Source organism: Cynocephalus volans, chromosome 4 (assembly GCF_027409185.1).
Source record: "Cynocephalus volans isolate mCynVol1 chromosome 4, mCynVol1.pri, whole genome shotgun sequence".
NCBI classification, from domain to species: domain Eukaryota; kingdom Metazoa; phylum Chordata; class Mammalia; order Dermoptera; family Cynocephalidae; genus Cynocephalus; species Cynocephalus volans.
This window is the reverse complement of record NC_084463.1, coordinates 106269058-106288206: the sequence shown is the minus strand read 5'-3', so window position 1 is coordinate 106288206 and position 19149 is coordinate 106269058. Positions and strand designations below refer to the sequence as shown.

Here is a 19149-nt window from a genome sequence, read left to right as displayed (position 1 = left end):
GAAGTATATTTTAAAACCATTAGTTTATTGTCTTCATGTGACAGATGAGGATTCTAAAGCTGAATGAGTCTACCATTTTTTCATAGTCACATCTTGTTTGTGGTTGTGCATGCCTAGAATATAGAACTTGTAACTCACAGTCTCAAGCTTAGTCTCTTTTTCAAATCACTTCCTACTTTTATCTGTACCTTGTTTCTTTTCACTTCTTTCTGCATAAAATAAAACATATCATCAATGTTCCAAGGGTCCAGATTGGTTTACATTCTCTGTAAATACCATATGAGTTTCTCAATGATTGCAAGTTTGTTCTATGCATCTTTACGCCCTCGAACTCTAATAAAGTTCCTGAACCAAGGCAGAAAATCTTTGTCCAATTGAAAATAGGCCATAGTACATTTCAATGTCATTACTAGTACATACTCTGATAACCTATTAGTACACCAAAACAGAGCCCTGTACACCAATCATAAATTGAGTCATCACAGACAATGGTGTGCAGACATTAAGGAATAGGATTTATATGATAACTCCTTATCCTAAATGCAGTAAAACACATGCTTCACATGTCAGCAATTCTTGCAAAAGCTCTACCCTTATGAGAGTTGTAGCTAACAACAAGACAGAGGCTTTGACTGAGGGGAGAGAAGAAAGGTGTTAGCCTCGTTGGAGGTAAGAGAAGGAGAGTTACTTATGGACTCTAGCCACTTTCCGTCATTAAGGACTGATATTTTAAATACTGTGGCCTTTTCTCAACTGCATTGTGTAACTGGGTTAATAACAATAATAATACTAGTAATAGTGAGTTATAATCTAGGCCACTAATATACACAGTTACGATTTAAAAAAATTAAGTGTGTAGAGATAGTAAATGCCATATTAGCTGGGACTTATTTTTCCAGTATATAATTTGTCCTCTTGAGTTCTCATATTTTAGACAAAATGGAATCTGGGAAGATTGGGAAAAAAGATTGGGAAAAAATTTTAAAAGTCAGAGATGCCAGATAGTTTTTGGAAGGGGATGCTGGCATTTTAGAAAGAGGCATAGAGTCAAGAAATTATTTCAGAATTAAACTTAATTTTCTTCTTGAAATGATGTCTCTGAGTTATGGGTTTCAACCCAATTTCCTATTAACTAATTAATAAGTCACCCTATTTTAAGAAAGCAAAGATCTGGTTGCACTTATTACCATGGTTTCTTCAGTAATCTCTGGATTCCTTGCTTGATCTCCTGGGTTCTCACCCCATAAACAATTGGGTTAAGGGCTGCAGGGATGACATGGTGGAGGACATTGAGCAACACTGGCACATCGGGGGTGACTCTCTTCTTAGCCACATGAGTGAGGACAAGGACCAGAAGGATGGTGCTGAAGAAGAGGATGAGGATGAAGTGGGAGCCACATGTGCTTAGGGCCTTGGCCACAGCTCCCTCTGCCTTGAGTCTCTGCACAGCTCGCAGTATGAGGGTGTAGGAGAGGAAGATGAGGATGAGGTCAGATCCTAACAGAGTCCAGCCTCCAGCAAATTGATAAAGGCGATTGATGGTGACATCACCACAGGAGAGCCTGGAGACAGACATATTGGCACAGATGCAGTTCTCAATGACATTTCTCCCACAATAATGGAGTCGTGCTGAGAGAACAGGAATGGGCACAGTCATAAGCACATTCCTGGCCAAAATAAAAATGGCAGCCTTGACTACAAATTGATCAGTGATAATAGATGGATATCTCAGTGGGTGGCAGATGGCAATATAGCGATCATAGGCCATGACCATGAATGTGCAGGACTCCATAGCTAGGAAGCAATTCATGATGTACATCTGAAGGAAGCAGGCAGAGAAGCTGATGAGCTTGAGGTCAAACCAGAAGATGGCCAGGACCTTGGGGATGACGGTGAGACACAGCACCATGTCCAGCAGGGAGAGGAGGCTGAGCAGGTAGTACATGGGCTGGTGCAGAGAGGCCTCCAGCCAGATGGTGATCAGGAGGGTGGCATTGGCCCCCATGGCCAGGAGGAAGAGGAGGCTTAGGGGCAGCGACAGCCAGTGCTGCCAGCTGGGGGACCTCACAAAACAGTTCAGGAGGAAGTCTGAAACCTCAGTGGAGCCATTTATGTAAGGTATCATTTGTGGTTTTTGTTTCTATGGATTTCCTTTGGTGATCTAAAAAGGCACCATCAAAACTACCTTCTGATTTTGTACTTACAATGGAAGAAAAATGCAGCTAGATATTTTACATGTCACATAGAGAAAATATGTCCAGCTTAACCTTTTGCATATTTTGATCCTCCTCATTTCTGAAATATTTTTAATTTCTGAAAGAAACAATTTTATAAAGTAGAATGAGCAATTTCAATTAGCTATGAGGTAGTGTTCTTGCCATTGAGGAATATAATAGAATAGGCACTCAGATTTCAACATTGTGGAGATGGTGAAGTAGATCTTTAATGATTCCAATCTGAATCCCTTTGCCCCATTGCAGATAATGTTTCCAGCACAACAGATAATGTTCAGTATTGTCACTCCTTTCTATTTACCTTTTACTCACACTTTATACACCAGGGACACAAATATTAAGTGGTTACCTTGCTATCAAGAAAGTGACAATCCTCTGGGGATATGATAAGAACAACAACAGAATCATGTGCAGAATATTTTGAGAGTACAGGAGAGGATTAACATCACTCACATGAAAACAAAGTGTTCCTAGCACTCCCCTCCTGATGAATTTTAAAGGCAAGTTCAAAGAAGGCTGCAAAAAATGAGTCACCTGTTGCAGTGAGAGATACCTGCAAAATTTGTGGGATAAGTCTTTTTGGGGTCTTTAAAATCATATTGTGTCCCTAGATCTGTCTACCTTGCTCACATGTCATTCAATGAGTGTAAATTTCTTTCTCTATTTAAACTTCACTGTTTTGCATCCTTGTAGCTAGTTAGTAAAATATAAACATGCTTGCAGTGTTTTGAATGAATCTTCAATAATTACCAGGCACTGTGCTAAGAAATATTAGGACCATTATGTCACTTGCTATTAAAAGAACCCTGGAAAGTGTATCTTATTTTTATGACTTTACAAATGAGAGAAATGAGATGAAGAAGAAAATTCCAAGATCACACAGACAGTAAAACTTTCAATCTAGGTGGCTCTATTTGATTTCAAGCCCAGTTCTTAATTACCTATGCTTCACTATGTCTAATAAGCTAAAGAGCATTGGTTTGACAGTCTCTCAGGATTCCTTTGTACCCTATGATGCTACGATATTGTAATTGGTTTTTTAATCCCTTAAAAAAGAAAAAAAACTATCCCCTCTAAGGTAATGAAAATTTTTGCAAGTTCAATCCAGTAATAAATATTTTTGGAATGGGGACTGAGTAGATGGGAAAGGATTTTTAATAGAATTATGACCCCAGAACTGAAAATACTTTTTAATCATCAGATCCCAATTTGATGTAACCATAAAAATGACACATTAATTTCCTTCTATGTGTATGCTTTCCTCCACATTTTTAATCCTGCTCACTTTATTTTTTCTTAGACCTCAACCTTCTTGTCAAATGGCCCTGTAAATTGCTGGGTCAGTGGAAGATAGTGGGCACTACCCTCTCCCCTTCCCCAATTTCTTTCTCCATTCCTTTTGACATTATGCTTTAAAACCAAGGGGATTCTGATTTGTTAGTGTCTGCCAGGGACTGTCTCTCTCTGAAGGCAAAAGTAGTTTTAAGATATACAGTAAGAATTTATTACCTCCCACTTCTTTTCCTGTCATTAAGAATAGCGTGTGTTAATAATGTCTTTGGTAAATTTTGAAATGGGTTTAAAGTTGTTTCATTTGTGCCAAAGAGACAGTACACAAAGCAGGGTTCCTGTTATAGCAATTGATCTCATCATATTATAAAATTATGATTCAGTTGTATCAAGCATCTTTTCAAAGAGTTCACAGAGATTGTGTAAGCTGAAGAGCTGAGATTCAAAGAGTGTCTTTAGGCCAGTACTCAGGATGTGTGAAGGCCTCTCAGATGCCCTATGTAACCATAAGAATGCTCTGAAATTTAGTATGTTGTTTGGCATTTTACTTCATGTGTGGCTGTCTTATTTTTATGACAATTATTCTTGATAACAGCCTAACAGTTTGGAACCTCTCCTGTTCCTTCTATTTGCCCTCCTGAGTCTTATTACTGTGGCTCATCTTATCTGGTCTTACTCTCTCCTTAATTGTTGTTTCTGTGTTTGTGTTGTTGGTTTCCTGTAATTGCCCCTTTGGATTCCAAAAAGTTATTTGAAAGACAGATATCTATATATCCATATCTAGCTAATCTATCTATATTTATATATATATTTATGTCTATGTCTGTTTACCGGTATCTGCATATCTTTATCTATAATATCTGTATCTATTGCCTCTGACAACTTTCTTGCTTAGTACCTCTACTACCATCCCTCATCTACACATTCTCAGTCTCTTCTGCTTGATGATTCCAGGGCTTGATTTGGAGGAATGGTTTTTAATAGTGGGGGATGCTGGAGGTGGTGGATGTCTTGATGTAACAATCACAAGAAAATACTTTCCAACTCTGATGTGGTGACCAAAGAAACTTCTTTACTTACTTGGTACTATTTATAACATTCTGTTGACACTGCTTCTCCGATTTTTCCCATTACTACATTCATATTCAAGAGTTTGGGCAGGCATTGATAGCACCGTGTTGATCCAGTGTTTTCCCACTATAACCACCCTTATCATGTTTGGTTGCACCCATCTATAGCAAATGTAAATTTCAGGTTGTCAGATTCTGACACTACTTCCTTCTATCATGTCTTGTCATTTGCACTTTAGTAGCTATTACTCTGCTCACATCTTATAAAGCATTATTGTACTTTGCTTTTAGAAAGCACAGCCCCAAATCTCACCATAGTCAAGTTGGATTAAGGATCTCCGCGTGGTTTCTGGAAGATCCAGGCACATGTAAGCATCTCTCCTGCAGGAAGAGGATCCATAAGGAAACCTAGAAGAAGCAGATATATATATATTTTATTTTCTGGGTGGCCTTGGAAAGATTATTTCCAGCAGTAGGATGGAACTTCTGGAAAGCAAAAAGGAAGAATTATTCTTCTTATTTTCCATTTTTTTCTCTTCTTGATTTTTCACTCTTTCTCTTTTTTTCTGCAACCAATAATTTATTCAATGAGCATTTAGTACCTATCCAAAAGCAGAGCTAAAGTACTTGAAAATATACATATCTTTTTTTCTCTTCCTCTTTCCGTCTTCCTGTGCAGTCAGAGCCAGCCTTTGGCAAGAGTAGGACTGAGGCCCTAAAGCTTGTTATTTATTTCTTGCCTCCATAAGAATCTGGCCAAGTCATAGAAGCTGAAGCCCAAGACCAATGCAAGGAACCAGCCCAAGCCCTGTTCCCAGGAGTATGTCACAGCACCCTAGAAGCATAAACTTTGAGATTTGGAGGTGATAATAAGGGTGACCTAGCCTCATCGTATTCAGGTAAACTGGTAAGAAATATTTCCACCAGTCTGTGCTTCAGATTTCTGCTGAGTAGATTCATAAACAGAAAGAAAATTACCTTTTCTGGCATATCTTTCTGCTATTAGCATTTCAGTTTTTAGAAATTCTTTAAGGTAAACTGAGATACAGTTTTTTTGTGTGTGTGTGTTTTTCTTTCGTTGATTTGAAGAGTGTTAAAGATATTCTGTAAGTTTATCCTTTATTGATGCATTTCTATTATAACTATTTATTTCCCAGTCTGATCCTTGTCCTTTAATTTTTTTATTATGAATATTCATGAGTTACAAAGCTAATTGTCACCCGTCCTGCCCATGATGTGAGGACCAGATTCATACTGGCAGCATGCCCATTACCAGAAATTACTTTTGCACCCTGTGTCCCCCACCCAATTATCTCCCAACCCCTCTCCCCCTCCCCCATTCCCCCCTACTCCACTTTGTAGCTCTAGGAATGTTCCCTCCCTCAGTAAGACCAACGCACCACTGTGGTCTTTCTTTCCTTCCTTCTTTCTCACTTAGCTCTCACATATGAGTAAGGACATGTGGTATTTATCCCTCTGTGCTTTGTCTATTTCACTCAACGTAAGTTTCTCCAGGTTCATCCATGTTGTTGCAAATGGGAGTATTTCATTCTCTTTTATGGCAGAGTAGTACTCCATGGTGTATATATACCACAGTTTCCTTATCCAATCAAACATTGATGGACATTTAGGTTGGTTCCATGTCTTGGCTATTGTAAATAGAGCTGTGATGAACATGGGAGTGCAGGTATCCCTTCGACATGATGATTTCCATTTCTCTGGGTATTCTTCCTCTCCCCAACCTCATACACAACTTTGTTTTGTGGTCTTTGTTATTATATAAACTGTTTGCTTCTTCCCCTGACAAATCAAGTATTTATATACATATTTTCCCTTTTAGGGCTTCTAGACTTTCAGACTTCAGACTAAAAACATTCAGTTTCTTCAACTGGGTTTCAGCTTTCAGTTATCTCAACACATTAGTTACTTTTCCATGGAAAAGCTCCAGCTTATCTACATCCCTGTGTATGAAGCTCTGGAGGAGGCCGAGGCAGTTAAGAAGGGTGCTCTATCGTCACACAGGACATGGTGTCTACTACCTCTGATTAACCCTCTGAAACACCCCTGACTCAGAAAAGGATAAGGACATGCATTTGGATAGAAGATAGGGTCCCTCTGCCTTCTGGCTAATCTTGATGTCCATGCTGCTCAGGCCCCTCTCCAGGTTCTCTTTCTAGTCTCACTTTTGGAGGATGCAGTAGAATGGGGTATGGCTCCACTGTTGTTGGAGCTCTGACCAGATGCCAGTATAGCTGAGGCTGTTGCAACCTCACTAGCTTCAGGGACTGTCCAGGGAGAACCTGTCCATCTCTATTCCTTTGCAAGGGAGGTGAAAATCAGAAATAGCAAGCCTGCAGGACCTCCTAGGGCAGATAGACATGTATTAGGAAAGAGAATGGTTGTGTCTCAGTCTGAGAAAAAGAGCCTTTGGAGGCCCACCCCTATGGGGTGCAATATTGTTTATGTGACTGGTAGTCAGTGGGTCTTTTCTCTGGACATCAAGGACTTACATACGCACCCATGTATTCTCATGCTGAGAATAAACTCTCAGAAGACACTTAACTGAGCTTTCTTTTGTAATTACCAATGACAGGTAATTAAATAACAGAAAATTTGTGACTGAATTTATGTTAGAAAGAGTATGAAATAAAGGAAATGGTTAATTACACAGAGGTTCTACAGACCCAAGTATTCATTTGTTTTCCTGAGACTAACCTTGGTAGAGAGTTATTGGCGTGAAAAGTGCTCCATCTCCTAACCACCCAAACATGAATTAATTTTACGAGCTAAGAAGGAGGTTTAGCTAGCTTAAATATTATCACATGAAGTTTATCATGGTTACCAAACCATAAGAAAATAGCTGGACAAATTTTGTGATGTCTGACTTAAAAAGTTAGCAAAATGGCATGTGCAAAATTGACTTTGGAGTGTGTGAGAGGGTAATTTCAAAGAGTTAGGTAATAATCCACAAAACATGAATCTGATTTACATTGGAGATCCATGTGACTGCCATTGTGAGAAATAACCATGTTTATGAGGAAGCTATGAACAAAGAAAATTGCCAAAAAAAACCCCACATGAGCACAAAACCAACAATTATGAATGTAGATGACCCAAATAGTAGGCACTGATTTGAGATCAAGCTGCTTCTGACATGCGTAATTCTATGTAAGAGGCTGTGAGATTAGTAGCAGCAGGTAGTTAGTAATTTATTCTTGACTAATATTTTTCCCCCCAAAATGTTGAAAGACCAAATATTATAGTAATCATAACAATGAAATAACCATCATGTGCTTTCCTAACAAGATTGCATTTATTCATTACAAAATTAGACAAATTAGGAATATGAGACTCAGACAATTTAAGCAACTTATCAAGTGACAGAGCTGGGAGTTGAATTCTGTTCTGTCTAACCTCCAGCCTTTGACCCTTGGCCACGAGTGGGAAATATTTAGAAAAATACATTACCACAAGATTACCCTTATCTTTGATCTGCCCAACATTAATGGAGTATCTTAGAAAGTAAGAAGTTAGATAAAAGCAATATTCTTAAATTATTTTAAAGTGTCACACACAAAAAGGGCTCCCTGAAAACATTTCATCTAAATAGAACTATCGGTCAAAGACACTAAAAAGTTAGGGAGCTTCTCTGAGTGTGTTATAATTATTACAAACTATTGGCGTGGGACTGCACATGGTTGCATTGTATGTGCCTTTTGTCAATACGTTTCTAAATAAAATCAGGACTTGATATCCACTGTCATTTTGCCTTGAATCTTCTTGCTCTAAGGTTTTGCTTTTGTATAATTAACATACTTTTATTACCTAAGTGTCACATTCTACCCATTCAACTGGTGCAAGCTGATCAACTCTAAGCCTTCAGGAGCAATAGTGACTTTGCTTAAAGAATGACAGGACATGAAGTGCTAAAAGGAAAGCTTTCTCTCTCAAGAATAAGAAAATGCTGTACTCCTGATTCTCCAGCCTCTTCAGGGCCAGCAAGGCTATCTTTCCCTGGGGAAGCAGAAGAAGCTGAAATCAAACATAAACTCTCTTTTTTGAGAACCAGAGTTGTAGAAGATGTGGACAGACAGAACCAGGAATATCCCTCCCTAGCAGAGATCACAGTCTCCATCCAGTAAGCTTGGCCACATGGGGAAATGAAGGCACCAAGCCACTGCTATGGTATTAGACACCTGGCCAGAGCAGGGACTGTGGGTGGGACTAGAGCTGGGCTTGCAACTGGAAAAACTTTAGGTTGAAGTATGAGGATAGGGGCTTGAAGGAAAGTGGGGGAGCATTTGGGCAGAGAAATGGCATACGGCCAGGTGGAGGTGACTGTGCCATGCCTGAGCCCTGACTCTGTGCTCTCTGAGGAGGGGTCAGAACCAGGTGGGGGTTCATGGATCCAAAGCAGAGTATCAGGTGGGAGATATCTGGAGCATCCTTCATGGAGCCCTTATGGGAACATGAGGGAGAATGCAGACTTGGAAAGGAATCACCCTTCCTTGATCATTATTAATTGGAAATCTTGAATAGTCTGCCTTTTACTTCCTTTATCATTTTCTTAAAGTACCTGCTCTGCCTTCTGCTCTCTACTCCTCTTTGCTTCCTTTGTCCTCTCTATTCTCGGATCAATCTCTTTTGTTCTATATTCGGTTTTCTCTTTTTCCATCTCTGTCGGTCACCTATTTTCTGGGCACATGTTCTTCTGTTCTCCCTGTTCTTTCTACTCTCTCTCAGCCTGTCTCCCACTTCTTCAGTCTAGATTCCCCCCACTGTGCACAGCTTCCTCCTGACCAAGAGAAGTAAACCTACAGCACCATTTTCCACTCAATGACTTTCTCTCTTCTCCTCATCACTATTTATCACTCCTTACCCCTCTCTTATCTCCAAGCCCTATTAAATAGTTTGACAGTACGTGCCATAATTTTTCAAGATTAGCACAAATCCTATCCACCTTCTATATAAAGTGCTTCAATCGACACCAAGAAAGATTATGGAGAAAAGTTTCTGCACAAGTACAACTCCTCTGAACACCAAGAGCAGCAATCTTCCAGTCACTGGGAAGGGTCCCTTGTGCAAACACCCCTTAGAGATCTCCAGTGTTGCCCCTAGAAGACTGTCTGCAGGTTGCTTGGAACTATAAAAAGGGCAGCGAGAACTTATTAACCTGGGCAAGCAAACCTTACAATTTTGGAAAGAAAGGCAGAAAGATATGAATATGGGGGTTAAGAAGAGAAACGTGAAGTAACGTTACACATCAAAAAAGAGGCCAAAAATTCCGTGGCTCTTGTGTACCTCTTAACCTGGAATTCTAGTACTAGTGGCCTGGCACACACTGATTCTTCTGATTGTATTAATCATACTGATCTTTAAGATTTTTTTTTTTAGAAGCACACTACTACGGTTAATTTTATTTGTTTAGGGCTCATTTTGCAAGCATTAAATCAAGCATGGGCTTTAATTCTTTGAGCCCAAATTCACTATTAGTGAAGATAAAAGCAAACTGTGATCCACGTATGTGGACTACCACTAAAGGCTCACAGTTAATCACATTGTAGCAGGTTATATGGAGCCAGCTAAAAAAATAGACTGCCTTAGAGTGGATTGGGGGAGAGGTGTGTAAGATGAGGTCCTATGAAACTGGGAGGTCAGGCTGAGATTACTTGGGTTCTTGATCCCACCATTTTAGGCCTAATTTCTTCATGGCCTAGGCTCTCCCTGAAATCTCACATGACCAGAGTGCAAAACCATGGTCCTGCCTCTCCTGGCAAGCCTGTCTGGGCCTTGTCCTAAAGACTCATTTGGAGGACAGGACAGATTTACACCTCACTGAGCACCAGTAAATAGCATTGGCCCTTTGGCATCATCCTTGAAGTGGTCACTGTGATAAATTGATATCTTGTTCCTTTCCCTGGTCAGGTGTCCTTGGGATTCTCTGGGTCCCCTCACAGCCTTACACACCTGGTCTTCCCTTCACAGCCTAGGAAACCTGGTCTTCCCCAGGTCATGTGCCCATGTCATACAGAAGTAATAGGGGCTGTTCTAATCCAGAAGTATTCCATCAAATCAAGGACAATCCGTTACTTCATTTTTAATACATTGTCAAGTCCTATTAAGTAGATCCCATAGAGATTAGGTAACATTTCCTTGTTTGGGCATGTCTTTCATAATTACTCTTTATTCTATACATTTCAGTTTTAGTCTCAATAATTTTTTGTTTCTAATATGAGCTAAATTCTCCAAATCTTGGGCTACCTGAACTATTGGGTATTAGGCCCAGAGCCCCGCTTTCTCAGGCATTAGGGGCACAATCTATGTTGATTTCTTTTCTGGTCATCTATTGGTGTTATCTAACAATAAGGATTTTATTATGGTAATAAGTATGTCCATTATGAAGGGAATAGTGGGGAAATGAAATCTTGTCTACACAACAATGACTGGGTCATTGACTGGAATGGATTGAATTACTGGGATGGCTGTGACAGCTAGACTGAGTCAAGCATTCTTCTGGGTGTCACCTGGATTTCTTGGTCCTTCTCCACGTGACATGTATTGCAGCTGAAGTATCCAATATGACTTCTTTACTCACAGGACTGGCTCCTGGGTTGGGATAATTCAAATATCTGAGCATGGCTGTGTGTTTTAGTCCACTTTTTGCTGCTATAACAGGGTATCACAAACTGTATAATTTATAAAGAATAGAAATTTATTTGTCTCCTGGTTCTGGAGGCCAAGAACTCCGAGAGTGGGGTGCTGGCATCTGATGAGGATCACCTAGAAACAAGCACATGCACAAGTAAGATCATGAAGGGTGAAGTCCCTTTTATAACAACCCTCTGTCAGGATAACTAACCCACTTCTGTAAAAATGACATTAATACATTCACCCAATCACCTCTTATTAAGCCTCACCTTCCAACACGTTGCATTGGGGATTAAGTTTCCAACACATGAATTTGGGGGACACATTGAAACCATAGCACTGGTCATAGGCCTCTCTATGAGGCTCCCCCATATGTCTAGCTTGGGCTTCCTCACAGCAAAGATATTTCAGGGCAGTCAGACATTTCCCTGAGCAACTTATCCAAAAAATCCAGATATAAGCTGCAAGAGGTCATTTGAGCTTGTCTCAGAACTCAAGCAATTTCACTTCCAACACATTCAGTTAGTCAAAAATGAATCCACGGAGTCATGCCAGTTTCAAGATAAGCAGATCACATGAGGTGTTGAATCCCGACTGGCATGCTACATTGGGGTGGGGACACCTTTTGAGATCAGCTACAGCAAATGCTAATTAGAGGGTGAAGTAAATCTAAAAAGTTCCACAGACTTCAGCTTCCAAACAAGGTGGAGCAAAAGGGACTGAAATTACCTTTCTATTAGAACCAAAACAACTGCATAAAATGTATTAACCAATGGTTTCAAGACACACTAGATATCAGGGAAGTGAGGACAATGATTACTGAAATATGGGAAACAAGTGAGTTGAACTCTAAAGTGGTCCTAGTTTGCAGCCTTGAAAAAGTATCCAGGCTGCACTGCGGGGAGGAAAATGGACCCAGGTGGGACTCAGTGGAGTCACTGAGCTGCGGAGATGTAGTTGGAAGCACAGAAAGACCAAAGCAGCTAGAGCTTACAGGACAGAGTACTAGAGAAGAGAACGTGGTACACAGAGGGAATGTTGAAGACCTACAGATCATTTTTCTCAACTGATGAATGTATGCGGGTGAGGAAACTAGTTGAGGTGGGTTAAGGGAGAAAGCTACACTTAAGGATTAGAAAGAACAGTATCCAGTTTTACACTGGGTCTGGATTAGTACCTGTTCCCACCAGCCAGGTAGGAAATCAATGTACTTCATAAAGCATTGGGTAAAATACAAAAAACGTCTTTCCTCAGGAGTGGGGAAAATTACTCCTAGACTAAAAGTTGGTCTGGTTCCTCCTAACAAATCTTAAGAGTAAATTCCTTAAGGGTTAAATTGTTTCCAAGTAATTTACTTGCACTCCAGAATATTTTATATTCATAAAAATATATAAGATCCAGAACCCAACAAGGCAAAATCCAAAATGCCTAGCATCCAATAACAACTTACTAGATATAAAAGAGCAGAAGGATAACTAGAAATGAGGACCATAAGGAAACTAATCAATTGTAATGAGCAACAATGTTACAATTAGAAGACAAGGACATTAAAACAATTACTTTAACTGTATCCCATATATTCAAAAAAATGAAGTAGATGCATAGAAGATATTTGAAAGACCCAACTTGACCTGCTAGAGATAAAGACAATGTATGAGATTAAAAATACACTTATGATATTAAGGGCAGATTAGACATTGTAGAAATAAAAGATTAATTAACTTGAAGACACAGTCAATTAAAGACAGAAAAATAATTTTTTAAAATTAATACTCCATTAGTTGTGTGACAACTTAAAGGGCTTAGTATTTGTGTAAATAAGAAGAATACAGAATAGAGGACAGAAAATATATCTGAAGAAATAATAGCTGAAAATTTCCAAATCTTATAAAAATTATAAATCCACAGCCTCAAAAAATTCAATGAATTCCCTAAAATAAGAAACATGAAGAAAACTACAGCAAGGCACATCACAATCACATTGCTCAAACTAGTGATAAAGAAAAAATATTAAAATGTTAAATGCATACCATTATCATTCCTGAAGCTATAGGACAGGAATAAAACAGCACAGCATTTGCACGGCTGGGTTGCTTGTAAGCACTGAGCAGACTTTCTGTTGTCTCAACCGGGATCTATGTAATTTGACTTAATAGTAGTTTCTGAAAAATACTAGTGTTGAGACAGGTAAAATGGGAGGTTACCCTAGGGACTAGTATGTGTAGGCTATAGGAAATAAGAAATGTTAAAGCTCAGATAGCAGTAAAGACCTTTCTGTGAGGTGTGACAATCACTAAACTCACCTGGAGGATTTGCAGCCTAGAACTTTGCTCTTTTATCCTTCTCTTTCTCTACCCCCATGTACATTTTACTATCCAAGGTACTTAGAGCCCTAAGGAAATATGAGTACAAGGTAAAAAATAAGAAAATAATAAACACTGTGAAATAAATACGATACACTAAACAAACCATACTATAAGAATTAGAATTAATGGACTGAACAGAATAACAATTAAAGGGGCACTCAAGGGCTCAAATCAGAAGATATTTATAAAAGTAGCATAGCAGTATTTCATATTTTTCTGAAAAATATAAATAAACAGTGTCTAGTGCATAAGTACAATATAAGTATTTTTTAGATAAATAAAAAAATTATCACACTCACAGACTTAGTGGAAGATATTGGTAACATAGAATGGAAGCATTCAGTTAGAATAAAGAACCATTTTTTTTTTTAAAGAGTTCATGTAAGGCATCCAATGGAAGAGTTGAATGGCTGATCAAATGATGTAGAATAGCATCCTACTGACCTGGATCAGGTCAGGGAAATTTCCTAGTCATGTACGATAATGGTTGGAAGTTATGGAAAGGGAGAGGAGGAAATCCATAAGAGATAATGTTTAAAGATTTCAAAATGTTGATTTGGTCTAATGAGTCACATAAGAAATAAGTAAATGGAAGGGTAACATATTTGAAGAAATGGAAATAAAGAACTACTCATAGATTTAAAAATTAAAACTACAGGTTGAAAGTCAGTATAGAAAGACAAACTAGATGTTAAAAAATAAAACTACCTAGACATAGTGATATCAGAGGAAAACGGTCAATTCTCAAGACTGCAAGCAGATCACCCACTATGTTAGATGAATTTCCAGGAAACAGATTCGGAGATTCTGATATTCACTTGCAGGAGGTATTTTGGGGAGTTGAAACTAAAAATAAAAGGATGACAACATACACAAAAGAATATTAAGATAGCATTTTAGTAATGAGCCAAAAAGTTACAATGGAGAAACATTAATGTTAACTTTGGTGGTTTTCAAGATGGCTACAGATTCTTTCACAGTCCTTCCATAAAGAAGTCAAGTCCAGTTTCCCTTCTCATATATCTAGATTGGATTTAGTGATAAACTAGTAGCAAACAGAATGTGGCAAAAGTGGTGCTGATTATAAAATACATGTTGAAAATTAAAATCTACAAAAAACCTACAAATTTGGATAGAATTCCAACAGGAACCCAACTTACCATATAATAGTGTATATTACAAAGCAACAGTAATACAAATATTGTAGCATTTCTGTAATTCAAATGAACTAATTATGGGTCAGAAACACAGACATATATATATATATGCATGTATATATATGAAAACTTCCTATTTATTAAAGCTGTCATCACAAATCAATAGAGAAAGGATCAATTATTTCTCCATATATAGACAAAAATAAAGTTGATCTATATTTAACACTATAAACAAGCTTTGTATTCAGAAATACTTAATAAGTAGTACAGAACTTCCACCAATCACCTAGAAGGTATTCAGGTTAAATATAGCACTGGAGTTGGTCCGGAGGGGTCCTCTCTGTCAGGCAGAAGATATGCTGAAAAGGAAGTAAAAATAAAGAAAAGGAAAAGCCTTGAAGAAACTGATGATGGTTGTTCTCAAATTTGAGGTGTGAATAATTCACATGGGGGTCAAAATTAAAATAAAAAAAGTAGGAAAATTATTTTTCCTAACTAAAAAATATCCAGTTATATATAAATCTCATTATAGCAAAAATTATTACGAGTTTCCTCTCTGAAAAACATATTACATTTTCTCAGTAAGATTTTTTCCAGTTTTCTCTTGCATTTTTACCATTATCATGATAAAAGTCATAATAATTCAACATCATTACATTCAATAGCGTAGTATAAGATAAACCTATCTAATGAGCATGTGCAGAAAGCCCACAAGAATTTCTCAGTGAACTTATTGGATCTATGGGAGATACTGAATATGCATGTGCAAATGGGTATGAACATACATGGATGTGTACCCAGGAGACTGACGAACTTCCTACAAGACACACAACCAATGTAGGAAAGGATTGCGAGGCAGCCATCCTTTTAGAAAGAAAGAAAATAATTTTCTTTTCCAATTTGCCTACTTGTCTTTCCCAGGAGGCCTTTTGGTATCAAGGGAAGAGGAATTGAGAAATTCCTAGAAAGCAGGGTTCCTGAGGCTCTAGAGTTATATAACTGTCTCAGATGCTCCTGGAACTAAAAAGAGCCATGATATTGGTGGGATCAGACCCCACGTTTTACATCTTCTGTGAATCTGGGTAGAGGGTGGTGAGGGGTGGCTATACCAAGATTAGCCAGAAGACCAGAGGGACTAATCCCTTCAGTCTCAGTCTGTGTTCCTTTCCATTCCTTGGTCAGTACAGCTGAAGGAGTCTGAAAAGGGAATAGTAGAGACTTCATCCTGTCTCAGGTCAGGAGGTACATGTGAGAACCTGTGCTCTGAACCTTCTATCTTTTGCTGTCCTCTAAGTGCTTGGTGGTGCCAGAAATGCAAAGAAGCTGTAGTTTGTGCTAAGGAGATTAATAGGAGATCGAACTAGAAAGTGCATCATCTGGAGCCCAGTTAAGAAAATGTGGAGTTTTCAACTACGAATATGGAAATGTAGGGGATTTAGGAGAAAAAAATCAGCTATAAATGCTTTAATCATGGGATAAAAATTAAATTTAGTCTATACATCTTCAGAAGTTGGGTACAAAGACCACAGTTGGGGGCCAGTGGGAGTTAGGACATAGATCAGCAGAATTCGGCTCAATCTAAAGAACTGCTAAAGGCTACTTCTGCCAAAGACAGAAAATTATGCTCAGAAGAGTAATGGCATACCTGTTGCTGCATGCACTCAGTAATGTCTGAAACTACACCTGGGAGGGATGTCTTCCAGATCTGCCTGAGTTTTATGAAGCTAGGTGATCCATAGCAACACTTCCATTCTTAAAATGGGGCTTCTTTGGTACTATGCTGTGGGCTTAACCTGCAGCTGGGGAAAAGACTTGGGCTATAGGTCTCTACTCTGGCCTTTGACTTTCATCTTTGACCTTCATCTTTCCCAGCTTCTTCATCCCATCCCTGGCTGGAACTAGAAATCGTTACCTCTAGGTCCTCAGTCCTACTGCTGTCATTGGTAAGATCTGATTGTAAACCAGGTCGAAAGAGGAGAGGGGAAGAAGAGCAAATATGATTTCAGATGCTTCACTTCTAGGGCTGAATAGGTGATTCAATGCTTGTTGAATAAATTATGGTTGAAGGACATGTAGAGACATTCCAGAGAAAAGACAAAGACAAGGGAAGAATCAGTGAGTGAGGGAAAGAGAAAGGAATCCTCCTATGTAGTCCTCATACATTTCATCCTAGTGCTAAAAATAATTATCCAAAGCTCTTGAGGAGATAAAAAACATCCTTCTTCTTCTAGGCTTCTCCATGAATACTTACACCTGAACCGCCAGATCTTCCATTTATCTCTATCCTACAAAGATCATTTGAAGATTCTCCCTGCTTCCAAGAAGTGTATCCATAATAACCCTTAACATTTTCTAGGAGTACTTTGTGATCCCTGGAGAAGAAAGTCATCTCGGAGTTGGTAAGATCTGGGGCTGAGTTTCGTAAGTGTTAAATGTAAATATTTTGCAGAAAGTAGACTCAGAGGATGCGATGGGCAAAGAATAAATGACAAAAATTGGGTGAAGAAGGTAGTGTTTAGAGGGGATCATTGAAAATTGACAGCCTAAAGGTGTATGCTATGGATACAAGCAAAGACAACAGAGGCTAGATCAATTTTGACAAGTGCTGTGCTTAGCGGACCCTATTAGTTTTTGACCCAAACTTACAAGTGAGTGTATGGAAAGAGAAATAGAGAAGGGAAGGCAGAGTAAAATGGAATAGTGCCAGGGCATGGAAGAGGTTCTTTAGTCACCTATTCAAGACTGGAAGTTGTATTCTATGGGCTTTTATCTTACGAACATGCTCTACTTTGTATGTCTTTCTCCAAGTGGGCCACTTTGTCAAGGCAAAGCGCAGAACCACTGGACAACAGAAACTCAGATTGGAGGGTGGTGGGTATTGAGTCATGAAATAGAAAAGTACATCAAAGGATATGTCTATAGAAATCATTTTGTAATTCTCATTGAACACTTAAGGAGTTTCCCCATAGGGCACAAACCCAGGAAAAGAATAGTAAGATACACAATATAAAAATGAACTAAGGAGGGAAGTGTATCCTATGAACAGTGGGAAGCAAGGGTCAGAGTTGCAAGTGCAAGGAAAAGGGAGATTCCAGACTGTTGGAAAACTGCCCTTAGGATTGCTTGTGCATTCATGTGTGCATATGGAGAAAAAATTAAAAACATGAAACAAAATGCCAAATAATATATGTATTTCTAGATCACTGTGAAGACACAGGACACAGGGAAAATATTAATATTTTCACTCATCTTGGACCTGAAAGAATCATTTATATTTTATTTCTTCCATATTTAAACCCTACCTGTTAAACTGTGTGAAAGACTTTTGAATTTTAATTTTCCCATATGAAAGAAAAATTATTAACAGAGTTAACTTACCCTACCTACTTCAGAGTATTGTGAGTCCAAAAAGAACTTGTCAAATTCATTACAAATATACTCTATTACTAGCAAGAGAAAAAGAATTGGGAGATTATCTAAATCTCTCCTACCTATTAGGTGGAAGGGCCGTGCTTAGCAAACTAGGTTGGGGAATCAGGATCAGGAAGAGTGAAGAGAGGAGCCCTGGAAGGGAGTGCCCGTCCTCCCTCCACTGAGTCACCACTGTCACTGGAGGGTCTTTGTGATGAGGAGAGTCTGAGAGGAGTCAGCTGTGCAGGACTGGAACTGCACTTGGGGAGTAGGAAAGACATAACCAGAAACAGAAATACTATTTTAACCTCTTCAAATAAGTATGTTTCTTTCAGCATGAAAATATCATACACTTCAGGGTTCACAGTTTTATTACAGTTTCCATTCCTGCCACCCTGCCACCAACCCAAAACTATTTCTCCTCTAAAGACCCCATTTTAAAAAACTATTAGTTTTATCATAGGTGGAGTTTGTTCTTTTTAAAATAAAATTGATGGTGCAAGTACTTATACTTATAGAATTATTTATTAGCCATAGAGGAGCCCAAGATATTAATCCAATCCAAGCTTTTCAATTAAAAAGGATTAGAATTAGAACGATAGGGTATGGATGGTTAAGAATACAGATTTTGAGACACCAGTTTCCATGTTTTTATTTTTATTTTTATTTTTTTTGCTTTTATTTCTTTTTTTTCCTTCCAAAGTTTATTTTATTTTGTCAATATACAATGCTGTTGATTATTGTGGCCCATTACCAAAACCTTCCTCCCTCCTCCCTCTCCCCCCTCCCTCCCAACAATGTCCTTTCTGTTCCCTTGTCGTATCAACTTCAAGGAATTGTAATTGTTATGTATTCTTCCCCCCCACCCCGGTTTTTTTGAGAATTTATTTATTTATTTTTAGTTCCCACAAATAAGTGAGAACATGTGGTATTTCTCTTTCTGTGCCTGACTTTTTTCACTTAATATAATTCT

The 19149-nt window shown here is 38.6% G+C and overlaps 1 protein-coding gene across 1 annotated transcript; it reads right to left on the bottom strand.

Moving 5' to 3' along the window:
* Nucleotides 1-1183: 1183 nt before the first annotated feature.
* On the bottom strand, nucleotides 1184-2125 carry LOC134376377 (olfactory receptor 56A3-like). The gene has a single exon (XM_063094956.1). It carries the CDS (start codon nucleotides 2123-2125, stop codon nucleotides 1184-1186), a length of 942 nt encoding a protein of 313 aa, XP_062951026.1.
* Nucleotides 2126-19149: the final 17024 nt, after the last annotated feature.